Source organism: Chiloscyllium plagiosum, chromosome 28, assembly GCF_004010195.1.
Source record: "Chiloscyllium plagiosum isolate BGI_BamShark_2017 chromosome 28, ASM401019v2, whole genome shotgun sequence".
NCBI classification, from domain to species: domain Eukaryota; kingdom Metazoa; phylum Chordata; class Chondrichthyes; order Orectolobiformes; family Hemiscylliidae; genus Chiloscyllium; species Chiloscyllium plagiosum.
In genome coordinates, this window is record NC_057737.1 from 21586646 (window position 1) to 21603512 (window position 16867).

General features: G+C 41.9%; 1 protein-coding gene across 2 annotated transcripts in view; it reads left to right on the plus strand.

The window, feature by feature from the left end:
* Window positions 1-16867, plus strand: part of rab34a (RAB34, member RAS oncogene family a) — a 58571-nt gene that overhangs the window by 36992 nt on the left and 4712 nt on the right. For both annotated transcript variants that reach the window (XM_043718482.1, XM_043718483.1), the window contains exons 6-10: window positions 3500-3564; window positions 7615-7666; window positions 9958-10039; window positions 12121-12211; window positions 14418-14525. In XM_043718482.1, the coding sequence (XP_043574417.1) occupies window positions 3500-3564; window positions 7615-7666; window positions 9958-10039; window positions 12121-12211; window positions 14418-14525 (398 nt within the window). The remainder of the gene's footprint in view (window positions 1-3499; window positions 3565-7614; window positions 7667-9957; window positions 10040-12120; window positions 12212-14417; window positions 14526-16867) is intronic.

A 16867-nucleotide genomic window follows, 5' to 3' on the forward strand; every position in this document is an offset into this window, starting at 1 on the left:
TGTATGCTATGAAATATAGCAGGCAAAGAAATACTGGTAGATATTTTCACATGACTGGCTCTTTAGCAGCGTTATTTACTTTCCATAATATCTGAAGGTGGCACAATGATATTGTATTGCCAAACCAATATCTTCAGGCCAAATTGACTTCATTTTACCCTGAATGATAGCAGTAATGTCCATGCCCAGGAAACATGCATTCCATTTTATAGCACCTTGAATGCTCCATTAGTGCATCCTTGGAGTGCAGATGGATTCAGCTCCTCTGTTTCTGAGGCTTCTTAACGTTAGACCAATTGGAGTGCAGTGTCATGCAAATACACTCCATGTCCAGACAGAAGGCATTTACAGCTAAATCTGTGATGAGCAAGCAATGAGCTGAGGGGAAGTAGATCACACTGTATCCACCCTGTAATCAGAAAAGCAGGAAGCTAAAATTTTTTTTTTCATTTGTCATGTCATACTTCTACCTGAATCTGCCAGGAGCAAACAGTGTTCATGTAGATTCAGTAGATCAGTGAAGAGAGTAATAAGTACAGGCCTTTGGAGTAGATTGTATAATTCGTTGTCCAAATATTGCCACACCACTACCTCACTTCGACTTGCAATAGCTCGGTGGCTGAGCCATGTTTTGTAGAAGGTCGCTGGCCTGCAACTTTAACTCTGCTTTCTCTCCACAGATACTACCAAACCTGCCGAGTTTCTCCGAAATTTCTGTTTTTGTTTCTGATTTCTAGTGCCTGCACTTCTTTGGTTTTTTTGGTTAGGTGATCAGAATTCCCAATTCTGATTGGTATACACAGTGACCCAAATGAGTATTCATGAATCTATGTCAGTAACCCCTGATTAGCACTCTGTGATCCTGATTCAGATTCAAGTCAATACACTGTGACCTTGGAGAAAAAAAGAATACAGTGACCTCTAATATTCAACGACTATATTCAGTAATTCCCTGAGTGATAGTCAGTTATTGATAATGTTGGTACCCGGTAACAACAGATCAGTTTTCAGTGATTGTCTCTAACAACCCCGCTGGAAATGTTTAGGAAGTCAAGATTAGGAACAATAGTGATACATCTGAGATTGGTATTCTGCCTGAACTATAGATGTGTAAAGGCCACTTGAGTGATGAACTGGAGTGTGCTGGCATGTTTTTTGAGTGGAACAGAACTTTAGAACAACCAAAAAAAAAAACGTTTAAGTGAAATTGTGGAGTAAATGAGTATGTCTAAATTGCAATATCACAGGCAAATGTACCTTAAGTTTCAATACCTGATATTAAATAAACCTTCAATCATTCAGTACAAGATGTGGCAAAAATTGGCAGTGTTTCCGGAATCCTGTTGTTTTGTAGGTTCATTTTTCAGATCTGAGTTTTAATATTCCCTAGATTCCTGCCATTTCAACAAGTCATGGGGTGGAGTCATTCCAGCCCAAAGAAGTAGATTTGGAGGGAGAGGGCAAGAAGAAGTGTGAGAAGCTGCATTTTGAGATGGCAGTGAACGGATTCTGACTTCTCATTCTTAAAGTAGCAGTGGTTCCCTGCCCAATAGTCATCTCCAAGTAAAAATAGAAGTAAAGTTGCTGCAGTCCTAATGGACCATGGGGCTGCTCTCTCACGAGAGAGAGTGAAACAACTAGGTGGTGGTTTAACCTAAGGGTCACCACACCGCAGGTGAGGGGAAGGTTGAAAAGGAGAATCTTTCGTGGTAACCTCAGCTAGTGCAGGAATTGAACCCACTCTATTGGCATAACTCTTCATCGCAAACCCACTGACGAGCCAACTAAGCAAACCAAATCCCAATCTCCAAATGATTAGACATTTTAGGTGCTATTTGGAACAGTCAAGCAGAGCGCCAGGCGCTCTACAAACGCAGTACACATTCTGTACACAAGAGTGTGCTGCTGGAAAAGCACAGCAGGTCAGGCAGCATCCGAGGAGCAGGAGAATCGACATTTTGGGCATAAGCCCTTCTTCCCAAAATGTCGATTCTCCTGCTCCTTGGATGCTGCCTGACCTGCTGTGCTTTTCCAGCACCCCACACTCCACTCTGATCTCCAGCATCTGCAGTCCTCACTGTCTCCTAATCTTCTGAACACTACAACAACAGATTCTATAACACAGCCTCCCATTTAGGAGGTGGAAGCACTGTAAAAATTCAGGTTATGAAGGATCCAGTAAAGGTCCCATCTCCTGGAAATATTCAGAGGGGAGAGGACTCGGCCCCTGGTATTTGCTAGCTCCAATCTGTACAATGAAGCGGAGCTATGATGAGGGTTTCAAGTGTGCTGATCTGATGTGGACACCAAGAGTAACTGAAAAGAGAGAGACTCTGTTTGGATGGGGAAGGGAGATCATGTTACTGGTGAAACTTGAAAGAATGCAGGACTTCCAAAGTGGGGCGTGAAAGATGAGAGAAATCCTTGATATGGAAGAGAGCGAGAGATATTGTTTTGAGAGACTCTGTTCCCAGAGAGAGAAGCATAATTTTAAGAAAATGCTTATTCTCTCAAATCTGCTCCAAGGACCTGACACAGATATATGAGCACCTGTGTTGAGTGCAGTAGGGTGTGACTGTGTAAAAGGGGCTGGATTATATGGGATGCTGTGTTCATTATCCTCCCTGGTGCTAAGTGATTGAGGGAGCGGGGGAGGTTGCACTCCCAAGCCTGATGGTAGTCCTTCAGCAGTGTCAGCCTGGAAGTGATGCTAATTACTTTAAGGCGACCCTTCCACCCCTTTGTCAGAAGGAAGGCTCCACCTTCGAGAGCTGCTGGACAATCAGTGCCTTTCCAGCAGTGTCCAATCCAGGAGCAGTGCCTATGACATGAACTGCAGGCAGTTGTGGGGGAATGATTTTTAACAGGGTACCTCCGATGAACCCAGAAGAGGTATCCCATCTATCCCCACGAGCTTGTCTGACACCAACCCATGTAGCTAAAATGGCTGGCCTTCCCACATGGCCCAGCGTCTGTACTGTTATGGTTAGAACACCACGGATGGCAGAATGAAGACCTTAAGTGGCCATGAACTAGCCCAGTGGGCCCAAGGTAATGCGAGTCACCTGACATCTCCCCAGGGTCACACTTGAAATTTGAGATAGATTGGAGGCCATTTGGGTTGGTAGTGGGAAGGGCAGCAGCTGGATTTTGCATGCCCCACCCTCATTCATATCTGCTGCCACAGGAGTGTGTGAAATGGTGTCAGGAGATCATCCAGCATGTAGTAAAACCAGAGGAGAAGCTCTGAAGCATCACATATGCAGCCACTCAGTAGGCCACAGATATGCCCCTGGTATGACACTGTGGTACACTGTATATCAACATCACAATACTGAGTCCTGTGTACCTTCTCCTTTAGTTGTACAGACTGTACAATTGCTCTTCATCTTGTCTACGTAAGACTTCTGAAGGTAAACTTGGATACAAGTGAATTGTACATTATAAATATATAATAATGCTGAAATATGTTCTAAATTATGGACATGTTTTCTAATAGATGGGACACGGCAGGACAAGAAAGATTCAAGTGTATTGCATCCACGTACTACAGAGGTGCACAAGGTACAAGTCTAATTTTTCAACAGTATAGTTTTTTTTAACTATATAGTAACAAAGATGTTTTATCAGATTGGCTGAGTCATGTAAGCCAAAAAAGTTCAAATTCTTTCTACACTCCCGACCAATCTGTTGATGAGAGCATATAAACAGCAGTGAGGGACTGCTGCTTTGATGAGCTGCTGTCTTCAAATGAAATATTAGCTGCAACCTGAGTGAACAAAAACAATCTATTGGCACAAACTGAAGAGGAGCAGCAAGTTCTTCTCCTTTCTTGAAACCAGTTACCTTGCCATGAAGTTAATTTGTTGTTTGTTTGATATTGCAGAACAACTTCAAGTCTGCCAGTTTGATTAGATTAGGTTAGATTCCCTAGTGTGGAAACAGGCCCTTCAGCCCAACCAGTCCACACCAACCCTCCAAAGAGTAACCCACCCAGACCCATTTCCCTCTGACTAATGTACCTAACACTATGGGCAATTTAACATGGCCTATTTACCTGACCTGCACATCTTTGGACTTTGGGAGGAACCAGAGCACTCGGAGGAAACCCACACAGACACAAGGAGAATGTGCAAACTCCACACAGACAGTCTCCCGAGGCTGGAATCAAATCTGGGACCCTGGTGCAGTGAGGCAGCAGTGCTAATCACTGTGACATTGTGCTGCCCCAAGAATCACTGCACTTGTAAATCGTTAATTATCTGAGGCACCTTGAGACATTTCAACATGACTAGAGGCTATATAAACACAAAAACTTTCATTATTGTACAGAATCTAACTTTGTTTTCACATTGAACTGTTTGAGGTAAGAAACCTGAGAATTCTGCATGTCTCAGAATTCCAGGCTTACTGAATGGAAAGCAATCCCTCCCCCCATTACACATTGCAACACATTCTCGTTGTTAGCCTTCTCTTCCCTACTCAGGGTGAAGTAAAATACTCCCCACAAATAATATATCCTTAAAACGTAGAGTCACAGAGTCATACAGCATGGAAACAGATCCTTTGGTTCAACCAGTCCATGCCAATCACCTGTCTGCTCCTGGTCCATATCCCTCCAAATTTTTCCTATTCATGTCCTTATCTTATCTAACTTTTCAATGTTGTGCCCACATCCACCACTTCCCAAGGAAATTCATTCCACACGTGAACCACCCGCTGTGTAAAAACATTTGCCCCTCATGTTTTTTTAAAATCTCTCTCCTCTCACTTGGTCTTGAAATCCCACATCCTAGGGAAAAGACGCCTACCATTAATCCTATCTATATCCCTCATGGTTGTATGAACCTTTATAAGATCATCTCACCACCTCCTACACTTATGCAGCCCTTCTTTATAGCTCAAACCTTCCATACCTGGCAACATCCTGGTAAATCTCTTCTGAACCCACTCTAGCTTCATAATGTACATCCTGTAACAAGGCATCTTCTGGGCCATCTGTCAGCTGGAAAGTTGTGATGTATAACTGGAATTTGGAAACTCTGAGACATTCTTCCTGATGCTCTGAAGAGACACTGAACCCTCTACATGGCCTTACCACTCTCAAGAGGTAAGTACAGGCCAACCCAGCATGGATTCACAAGCTAACATAGTCCCCTATATTCACGTCTCACAGTGATATTACGACTGGGTGACTCCCAACCACAACAACTCGCATTTATATAGTGCCTAGCCAAAAAAAAATCCATAAGTGTTTCACTGGAGTATTATCAAAGAAAATGCAACATCAAAACATCATGAGATATTAGGGCCGCTGACAAAAGCATTGGTCAAAGCAGTAGATTTTAAGGAATGCCTTTAAAGATGAAGGGAATAAAAAAGAATTCCTGACCTTGGGGGCTTGTTAGCTAAAGGCCTGGTCACCAGTGGTAGAACAATTTAAACTAGGGAGCATAGAACTGGAGGATTGCAGGTACCTGGGAGAATGGTGAGGCAAGAGGAGGTTACAGAAATAGGGAGGCTGAAGCCATGGAAGGATTTGAAAGCAAGGATGAGAATTTTAAAATTAGGGCATTGCTCATCTCGGAAACAGGAGAGCGAGCACTGAGGGAGATTGGATTTCTTTCCACATGGACTGAGCCCTTGATATTCTCTGATCCGATTTGACCAGTATCAATGGTCCTGAACCCTTCTCAAAAGCTGTGCTGCTAACATGCCTGATATCAGCAATCCCATTGTACCAAACTATAAAAATTGTTCTAAGCTCCTGCATTTAAAATGCTTTGAGACCTCTGTTGGTAACGAACATGCTGTAACATCGGTGCAAAGGGCGGTGCAGTACAACTGTAGTGATTGCACAAATTATTTGCCTGAATTCTTCGTGAAAACAAGACATACAGCACCATCCTGTGGTCAGGAACAGGTTTACAGTCATGTGTCAAATATCAAGCTCAAGTGATTGTGAAGCCAGAGGAACATTTTGGGGCGAGTTAAATGCCATACCACATGGACACCCTGCTGCTGAGTTTGAAGGTGAGAAGACATGTACAATGGAATATATGGCTAACCCACCACCTTTCTGCCAAGCCCTGAGCCATTTCTCATATTATAGCGGGCAAGTAAAGCTTCAGCCAGCCTGTCTGTCCCTAGGCCAGTGGAGGCCTGTGAGTTCCCGATTAAAGGCTATGTCAGGGTCTCTCTGTCACCATAATACGGTGGGCAGGGGAAGATGGAAGGCAGGTGGACATCTCTTCACTTCAGTGTGAAAGGTGTTAAGGAAGTGGGTACCTTCATGAAGTGTCCCCTGACACTTTGGGTGCAAACCCCTTCCCACCAAAAGCAACCCCACCCCTCCATGTTATCACCGCCTTTTCCACCAGGGTGAGACGTCATAGTGGTGACCTTAATGCTACCTCTAGTAAAAATCCGTTCTCTACGTCAGAAGATAAGTTGATGCTGCCTTTGCTGGTGGGTTGAGGTTACAAAGTCTCAGTTGCTGTCTCTCCATTAGAGCAGTGAAGTGGTAAGTGGATTAAGTTAAAACTTTTCCATTTGTTATCTGGGCTTAAGCTAGGGATTTTCTGTTTGTACATATATGCATATATTCTCATAGCAGCACGCAATTGTTCTGTCGTACATCATATCGCTTCCAGAAGGAGGGGCAAGGGTCTGACAAAATTTGAAGGTTCCCAGTTGTTTATTCTGTAATTAGAAAGTACCATGCTGGGACTCTCCAGATGTGATAAAGAAGCATCATCATTGGAGGTTTGTCTCTACTGAAAATAATAAGTGGGAACATGACAGATCTCCAGCTGGAAGAATTAGAAAAATGAGTCTGAACTAATTTTCTCTGGTAGTGGTGGGGATGTCCACTTGAAGTAATGAAGAGAAAAATAGGAGTTGTGTACAATGTCAGAGCAATTCACTGTGAACCTAATATCAGGAGCAGTATTATAACAGCAGGGCAATCTATTGTGGCACAGTGGTTGGTTGGCACAGTGGCTTAGTGGTTAGCACTGCTACCTCACAGCTCCAGGGACTCTAATTTGATTCCAGCCTTGGACAACTGTCTGTGTGGAGTTTACACATTCTTCCCTTGTCTGCATGGGTTTTCTCTGGGTGCTCCGGTTTCCTCCCACAATCCAAAGATGTACAGGTTCAGTGGAATGGCCATGGGAAATTGCCCCATAGTATCTGGGGATGTGTAAGTTATGTGGGTTAGCTATAGTAAGAACTCCATGTGGGTCTGGATGGAATACTCTTCAGGGGATTGATGCAGACTCAATGGGCTGAATTGGGATTTTATGTTTACGGAGCCTAATTCTTACCATACTGGAAGACTGATGATATCTCTAAAAACCCAATTCTAGAATATTGTTTTAACAAGAACTTACCCTCATCACAGGTCAGTTTTACTAATCAGTGAATCAGTGAATCAGTGGGTGACTTGAGAAAGCCTTATGCTTAAAACAGAAATTAAAATATTTACAAATTAGCAAGATAACTTTTCTCAGATCTCATCTGGGGCTTTGAATGATTTTCTTTGATATTTTGTTGAACATAATTCACTAATTTTACATAAAAATAATAATTGAAATGCCATCTCTTTTTCAGCAATAATAATTGTGTTTGATGTCAATGACATAGCATCATTGGATCATGTAAAGTAAGTAACAAAATGAAGTCTTTGCTTTATCTTTGAATTCACAGAGATACCTTCAAACACTCCATACTTATCCTTCCAAAAAATCTATTATCTTTTCTTTCATACCTGGATTTGTGATGATCACAGATCAGTCTGGTGTGCTTACTTAATGGTGTCAAGGAAGACATTGTGGATTTCTCAACCTATACCAGACTAGCAGGCTGGTACAATGCACCAGAAGCTCAGGTCTCCTCCAGAGGAAGGAAGGAAAGTATTAACTGTATTAGATATCAACCCACTTTAAAATTTGCTAGTCCTTTGGACCATCTTGGACTTGCACAAAGCTCTTCCATTATTGCATGTCCTGGTTTTTCAACCGAATAGGAGTTTCCCTTCAAAGGAAAGGGACAATAGTAATTACTATAGTGGGGAAAAGAAGGAAAGAGTGAATAAATCATCTTCACATAATTAATAAGGGATTATGCACACAATCAAGTCCTCTCCTGCTCTCAACTCAAATGTGACAGCTGTACTAAAGGTATTTGAGCCATCAGGACTTTATTTTTATGTAGCTGATTACTAGATTTATCCATTTTTGGGCTCATGAAAGGGAAGAGCCTAGTTCCAATGAATGGTAGGTTAAACCAAGGGAAGATTCTGTCTCACAAGTCATATCTCTAGCATAAATCTGCAGTTTATTTGTTCACAAGACAAGACTTGTACTGCAAATTACAGTGTAGATAATTTAAAAACCTGGTTTTCTTCCACCCAGAACATGTTTTACTCTTTCATGAGGTTTGGGGCTGTGTGGCTAATCCAAAATATGTTGCCCACCCCTGATGTCCTAGAGAAGGTGGTGGTGAGCCACTTCCTGAAACTGTTTCAGTTCATGTGATACAGGGACACCCAAAGTCCTGTCAGCACTTGTCATGGCAACAAGGTAGGGGGTGGTGATATAGTTCAAAGTCAGATGTGTGGTTTGCAGGGAATGGTGTTCTCACGGTACATGCAACTCTGTACCTGCTGCCTTGTCCTTCTAGGTTGTAGAGCTCACAGGTTTGCAAGGTGCATTGGTGAAAGGCTACATATATCATGTATATTCAGTTCAGTAAATGGCAAAGAAATCTTGCCTTGATTTAAACTAATCTTTCGGCTTCTCTTTTTTTTCACTCATGCTTGGGATGTGAGATTTACTGGCAATGTCCGTATTTATAGTACACTCCTAATTACCCTTGATCTGAGTGGCTTACTAGACCCTTTTAGAGGGCATCAGACAGTCTGCTGCATTGGGTCTGGAGTCACGTTTGGTGGACTGAGCAAACAGAGCAGATTTCCTCCCTGAAGGGCATTAGTGAACTTAGACGTCAATGGATTTTTGCAATCGTTCAGTAATTTCATAGGCATTATTAATAATATTTAATCCAGTTTTTTTATCAATTGCATTTAACTTTCTCCAACAGCCTTGTTAGGATTTGAATTCAAACCTTTCAACTACTAATCAAGTAACATTGCTGCTATGCTACTGATCCCAGCTCTGATGCCGAGCAGCCAGTTCTGGTGGAGGAGGGTATACTTAGCCATTTGTGGACATAAACATATGTTGGATAAGTGCATCCACCAAAGTGTATCTGGACATTATGCCGAGGCTGTCTTGAAGACAAATGTCCAGTGTTCTCCTTATGGCAGTAGGTGGGCATGTGATTTTTATTTTGTCTTTAGGCCTGTGCAAATGCAAGTGAAGCATGACTATGCCCAAGTGGAAGAGGAGACCCTAGGGTTTAGCTACATGCATCTCCACCTGCAACTTGCAATACTGATGGTAACCACCAACACCCTGTATTTAAGTGACCCTTAGGTAAGAGTGTTCTCTGTAATCTGACGTGCATCGCCATGAGTGATCCACATCTCCTGGAGATGCACCCTCAGCAATATTTGTACTGAGTACAGGTACTGTAGGTTGACTGTTGGATTCCAAATCCCTAGTTTTGAATCTTAAGCTACTGGGAGTAGAACAATTTAACTGTGTGGCAATAGACCTGTAACTGTTACATTCAACATCACATCTTTTCATTTCATAATCATTCGCTGCTCCTTGACACTTCTTGAAATATTTAAATTGTTTTTGGCAGAATTCTGTTTAACATAGAAAAACACATAGAAATAAGTGATATAACATGATAACCAAATATTTTAGTGTATCAAATTAGCTTTTAGAATAAAAAGTCAAAATCAGCAATGGAGTGTGGTCATTTTCAGCTCTAACTGTTGACACTCTTATCCTTATAACAATTGCTATCGTGTTTTTTTTTCAGACAATGGTTAAGAGATGCTCTTAAAGAAAATGACCCTACATCTGTCCTATTGTTCTTAGTTGGGACAAAGAAAGACCTTAGCGTAAGTAGAAAATACCTCTATTTAACTATTTATTTCCTATACTGCAAACCTTAAATTAGATTAGATTCCCTACAGTGGGGAAACAGGCCCTTTGGCCCAACAAGTTCATACCGACCCTCTGAAGAGTTACCCACCCAGACCCATTTCCCCAATGCACCTAACACTATGGGCAATTTAGCATGGCCAATCCACATGATCTGCATGTCTTTGGACTGTGGGAGGAAACTGGAGCACCCAGAGGAAACCCATGCAGACTCCACACAGACAGTCACCTGAGGCTGGAATCGAACCTGGGTCCCTGGTGCTGTGAGGCTGCAGTGCTAACCACTCAGCCACTGTACCAGCCTATGAGTGCTCCGATCTTGTTAGCTCTTAGAATGCAGGAACAGGAATGAGTCTTTCAGTTCCTTCCAAAGGAAGTGGTGGATGCAGGTAAGGCAACAATGTTTAAACGACATTTGGATTAGTACATAAATAAGAAATGTTTGCAGGGATATGGGCCAAGCACAAGCAGGTGGGACTAGTTTAGTTTGGACTGAAGGGTGTGATTGTGTGCTGTATGACTCTATGACTCCTGTCTATCATTCTGAACATGGTTAAAAATTACACAACACCTTCAAAGGAGCAGCACTGTGAAAGCTAGTGCTTCCAAATAAACCTGTTGGGTTATAACCTGGTGTTGTGTGATTTTTAACTCTGTCTACCCCAGTCCAACACCAGCTGCTCCGCATCATTCTGAACACGGCACTTCTGTGCCTCAACTTCATTTAACAACCTCTCAGCCACATTCTTTAATATCCTAACAGGACAACTGTTAGGTGGCACAATGACTCAGTGGTTAGCACTGCTGCCTCACAGCACCAGGAACCAGGGTTCAATTCCAGCATCGGGTGACTGCCTATGTGGAGTTTGCATGTTCTCCCTGTGTCAGCATGGGTTTCCTCTGGGTGCTTCCCGTTTTCTCCTACATTCCAAAGATATGCAGGTCAGGTGAATTGGCCATGCTAAATTGCCCATAATGTTCAGGGATTTGTAGGTTAGGTGCATTAATTAGGGGTAAATGTCAGGAAATAAGTCGAGGTGGACTGGTCTCCGGAGGGTCGGTGTAGACTTGTTGGGCCAAGTAGCCTGTCCCCACACTGTAGGGAATCTAATCAGATCAACTAACTACCAGTTAAAGCAAAGTATGGCGAATGCTGGAAATCTGAAACAGAAAGTGCAGGAAAAATGCAAAGTCTGGTAGCAACTGTGGAGAAAGAAATAAGAGTTAATGCTTTAAGTTGAATTGATTCTGCTTTGGAGCCGAAAGAAATTCTGAAGCTGTCATATTCAACTCAACATATTGACCCTGTTTCTCTGCCCACCTTTGCCTGACCTACTGAGGTTTTCCAGTACTTTCTGTTTTTACTTCAAATGTCTATCAATCTCAGCATTGCAAACTTAAATGAAGAGAATTGCAAATTTCCACTGCTCTTTTGTGTGGCTCTGTTACCTTCTTTCGTCTTAAAAAAAGGTTACTTCCAGTTTTGGAAGTGCAGTTATTTTCACTACCTTACTTTTATGATTATTGGCCATCTTGTCCTGCCTTACTTATTCATTGTAATGTATAGGGTTTAACTTCAGGAGTGTATTACGTGTAGAAGAGCAGGATTACTCTGTTCGACCTCAGAAGGAAATGTGGAAATCCCCTGCCCCAGGAACACCTCCTTCCACACTACCTACATACACACACAAGCACACAAACTGGATTTTCTCCATAGTTAGTTATCTGAATTTGGGAAGCATTCCTGTAGTTCTTTAGAAGTTACATCTGTATGAATTTAACAGCTGTGCAAACTGCTTGGCATAGACTTTCCGGCCAATCGATTGGGAAGTCGGGAAGGGGTATGCAGGCCTATGCCTAGGATTGTCCAAAGCCTCCCAATTGTTCTGACTACTCAATGTGCCATATTCCACCCTGAGAGATAAAATTGACCCCCTTTAATTATGACTACACTCACCAGAAATCCCTGCAGTGGAATGAATTTAAACACATTTTGCTCAAACTGCTTAAACAATATGTCATTCCTTGTTCTTTACAGTCAGCTGCCCAGTATAATTTGATAGAGAAAGATGCCATCAAAATTGCCAAGGAAATAAAAGCTGAATACTGGGCAGTGTCCTCTCTCACAGGTGAGTATAAAGTGAATTTAGCTTCGCCTCATGTTGAGGAAAGCACAGACCCGTTGTATATAATTTCAGATATTATTAATCTAAAGTATTAGTTAATTACTGAGTGAAGCGATTGCACAGCTCAAGCTTGGACCATTCTCTGTTTTTCAACAAGCTGGGGTCATTTTAACTTCTGTGGTATTGTAAGCGGGTGGTATCGGCACCCACAATCACCCTCAGTGTCTCTGTTCGCCTTTCAAGACTGCAACCTTACTTTCACATTGTTTAAAAATGAGATTGTGGCTATTTTAAGACTGACCAAATCTCTTGCATTGACTAGATGTTTTGTCTGGGGCACTAATGCTGATGGAATTGAGACCTGAACAGTTTTACATTCTAACATTTCAATGTTATAGGGTTACTATTGCAAGATGCAATGAGATCAAGTGATGACTAAAATTGAGGGCAAGTCATTCCAAATATCTTGTATGTACACATGGCAGATGTGCTAGTGTTTGCATGTGCACTTCTGTGCAACATTTGTGTTTGGGCAAAAACATCTTTTGTCTAGAAACAGTCCATAGTGACAAATTTGAAATGCCCTGGTCTTTTGCCTAAGCCCCTCCCATCTCTCAATGTTCCCTCCCTCCTCCTCTTCCATCATCTGTGATAGGACCTTCATGTAATGATCCCTGCACCGAGGATATTTATCCATCCTTTCCCGAGATCTCTCCTGGGCTTTAAATGCCCACACAGAACAATAGTATTGGACAGGTCGTTTTGTTATAACACATGTTCCGTTAGCACAAATTCGCTTTAACATGATTGATGTATTGTGGACACTGTTTCTAAAGCGCAGACTTTTAATATATGTGTTGGCTGTAATGCAATAATAACATTGCCAACACTTTAAGCGCTTTTTCTAAAGCACCATTTTTCTATAATGCGGGGTTGCACAAGAACACAACCGTCACATTATAGAATATCTGCCTGTTTTATGTATCCTGACTTTTTGTTCAGTGAACAAATTGCACCTGCACCCCATACCCACCACATCACCTTACAGGTCGTTCGGCATTTTCTTATGGTTGACGTATTTGCTGAGAATTTGCTGAATCGACCTTCCCCAGTTGGCCATTGCAACTTCTGTGGAAACTGTGGATGAACCATTTAAATGAGCTTTCCACCGGTTACAGTGTTCTGTCAGGAGAAGCCATTGAGCAATTTCCTGATGATTATGTGCGTTCTTATTGGAGGGGCCTAACCCAAGTTACTGGCTGTATAGCGCCAACAGGCGGTGCTCTTGAACCAATGTTCAACGCTATGTAATTCTAGTCAGATGCCAAAATTCCAATAGATTCAATCTCTAAAATAGATCCTACCAAAAAGCTGAAAGCAAGCAGTTTATTTTATCAGCCTGCCAAAACTGAATGAGATAAATGTAATATTTATGGATTTCCTCACAAAATGCATCCAACTGATTCAACAATCTGTTACTAATTTGTGGGTTTTACAAAATTAAAATTGTGTATCCTTTTCATTTCCATGTTACTCACTCTAACAAAGTTAATATTTAAAATGTAACCAACGAACTGGAGTATATTTTGATATGCACTTTAGACGCAATGTATTATGGTTAAGACGTGGAGTCATTTAGTTCAGTTGGTCGAATGGCTGGTTTGTGATGCAGAGTGATGCTGACAGCATGGGTTCCATTGCCACACCGGCTGAGATTTACTGTGAAGGTGCCACCTTCTCAACCTCGCCCCTCGCCTGAGGCCTGATGACCCTCAAGTTCAACTCACTACTGGCTATTTCTCTCTAATGAGGGAGTGGGACTTTGGTTCCATTCTATTGGTGACAGTTATATCACTCGGGTATTTTCATTTTCTGTCATCTGCACAGGCCTCCTGGATTATGCATTGTTCCTTCAGGCAGTTTCCAAAGAAACTATAGATCTATGTATTAAATGTACTGTGAGAAACTAGGGGAATTTGGTCTTCTCCTTATCTCCTGGTTTAAGGGTCAAGTAGTTAAACTTCTTTATTTGGCAGTTCTCCACTGTGCTTGCATATGTGCACCACTATATCATTGTGTTGACATGCTGGTATGTCTTTGCATTGCTGTGTTTGAAAGCAAGTCATTACTCTGTACAACACACTGTACCAGTAAACTGTTCTGTAGCACTTCAACTGAATGCTAATATGTTGCTCTTCATTAACATTAGGAGAGAATGTAAATGAGTTCTTCTTCAGGGTTGCATCATTGACCTTTGAAGCTAATGTATTGGCTGAGCTAGAAAAGACTGGCCCCAGGAAAATTGGGGATGTTGTTCGTAAGTATAACTGTTAATAAAGTACAATATCTTTCCCACTCTGTAGTAACTATTCAGCTTGTCAAAGTTGTAATGGCAGCAGTAGTGATAAACCATCCCACTGGGGATATAGAAAAGTGGTTTGAAATATACATTTTAAAAGATGAGATTTCTTCTGAAACAGTGAGATGTCAAACTTTCCAAAATCAAATAAAGTCAGTTGTCAGGTTCATGAAAAATACACAGGCAGGAGGCTGGAAGAACACACCAAGCCAGGCAGCATCAGGAGGTGGAGAAGTCAACATTTTGGTGTAACCCTTCTTTGGTCAATTTCATGGGGGCTTTATGCACCCCCAAACAGATCCTGATGCTTAACAACAGGCCCCTGAACTACCCTGTCAACTGAAAAAGTGTATTAGCTACTGACAGTAGAAAAATGAAAACATAGAGAAAACTATTTAAAATATCTGTCAAGATGGGCGTGGAAGCATTTCCCAACATGCTTCAGTGAGGAGTTATTCCCAGCTTCCTAGCCTGTCACTTCCCTGCTGTGACAAAAATGATAAATGATGCACTATCAACTTCCATTGTCTGGTTTTAACACTGGACTTTCAAAATGGTTTCGGAAGGGAAAGAATCACTGCCTTAAACAGTAAACACTTGACAACAGTTTGAGCAAAGATTTATGAAACTGTCAGTAAACAAGAACCAGTCAGAAGTGAAATTAATATTTTTATCAAAAGAGACTGCTACCAGGCAGGCTTGAAGAAAGTTGTATCTCCTGTTTGATTTACACCTTTATTATAAGTGTCACACACTGGTGATGAAAGACCATTGCTTACAAATGTACAACTTGAAGACAATGAACCCAGATTTGGGATTACATTGATAAGATATATCTCAGGGATTTATTTTCAGCAGAGCAGAGGAGATGAATTTGTACCAGAACTGGAGAACTCTCTCTCTCCCCCTCTCTCTGTCTCTCTTTCTTTCTTTCCTTTCTTACTTTCTCTCTCATCTCTCTCAGGAAGGACGAAACTCAGTAAATTGGAGAAATATTTACAGCTGATCCAACACGACACTGATCAACTGTGGTCTCAGGTTAAAACTTACACCTGCAGGACACTCCAGGAATACTAAAAACATTGCATTTTATAAAAATTATCCTTTTCAATAGAAACTATTCATGTTTTAACTCTGTGTGTATGTGTGTGTGTGTGGGGGGAGGGGGTTAGTTGAAGGGCTTTTGCCCGAAACGTCGATTTCGCTGCTCGTTGGATGCTGCCTGAACTGCTGTGCTCTTCCAGCACCACTGGTCCAGAATCCTTAGTCTGTCTCACCAGAGTTCGAAAGTAATGCATCTGCTCCTCCCATCTTTTATTCTCTTCCTTTCAATCTTGACATTTGTAGTCCCCTTTAAATTGAAGGCTGTTCAGTTTCTTGGATACCATTTATGGAGAATGTCTTTGTCAAGTGGGTGATTGCTTCTCTGCAGTTACTTGAGTGTCCGAAACAGGCAGCTCCTTCCTTGCAGTGTCTTGATTCATTGGACATTAGTTGTCTCTTCTTAGTGGTAGCTTTTATGAAGTTGTAATACACCAGATCTTTGATCAGCCAATTCTTATTCCCAATCTGCCTGTAGATTTGTGCTGAAGCATGTAAACTTTTACTTCGAATTATTGATTGGTTTTCACTGCCTCAGTCTTCAGCAGTAGTTGCAGTATTTGTGCAACCAAACATGTTCCCTTCCTCAAGTCTACTGTTTGAGGTTTGCTTCTTGGCATGATCTCTGTCACTGTATTAACGACTCTTGCTAGAATAATAAGGAAGTCATATATTCTGCTTGAACTTGCCCCTGGTATTAGGGGCAAAATACTGACATGGATTGAAAAGTGGTTGGCTGACAGGAAACAAAGAGTAGTGATAAACGGCTCCCTTTCGGAATGGCAGACGGTGACCAGTGGTGTGCCGCAGGGATCAGTGCTGGGACCGCAGCTTTTTGCAATGTACATTAATGATATAGATGAAGGTATTAAAAGTAATATTAACAAATTTGCTGATGACACAAAGCTGTGTGGCAGGGTGAAATGTGAGGAGGATGTTAGGAGAATACAGGGTGACCTGGACAGGCTAGGTGAGTGGACGGATGCATGGCAGATGCAGTTTAATGTGGATAAATGTGTGGTTATCCACTTTGGTGGCAAGAACAGGAAGGCAGATTACTACCTAAATGGAGTCAAGTTAGGTAAAGGGGCAGTACAACGAGATCTGTGTGTTCTTGTACATCAGTCAATGAAGGCAAGCATGCAGGTACAGCAGGCAGTGTAGAAAGCTAATAGCATGCTGGCCTTCATAACAAGAGG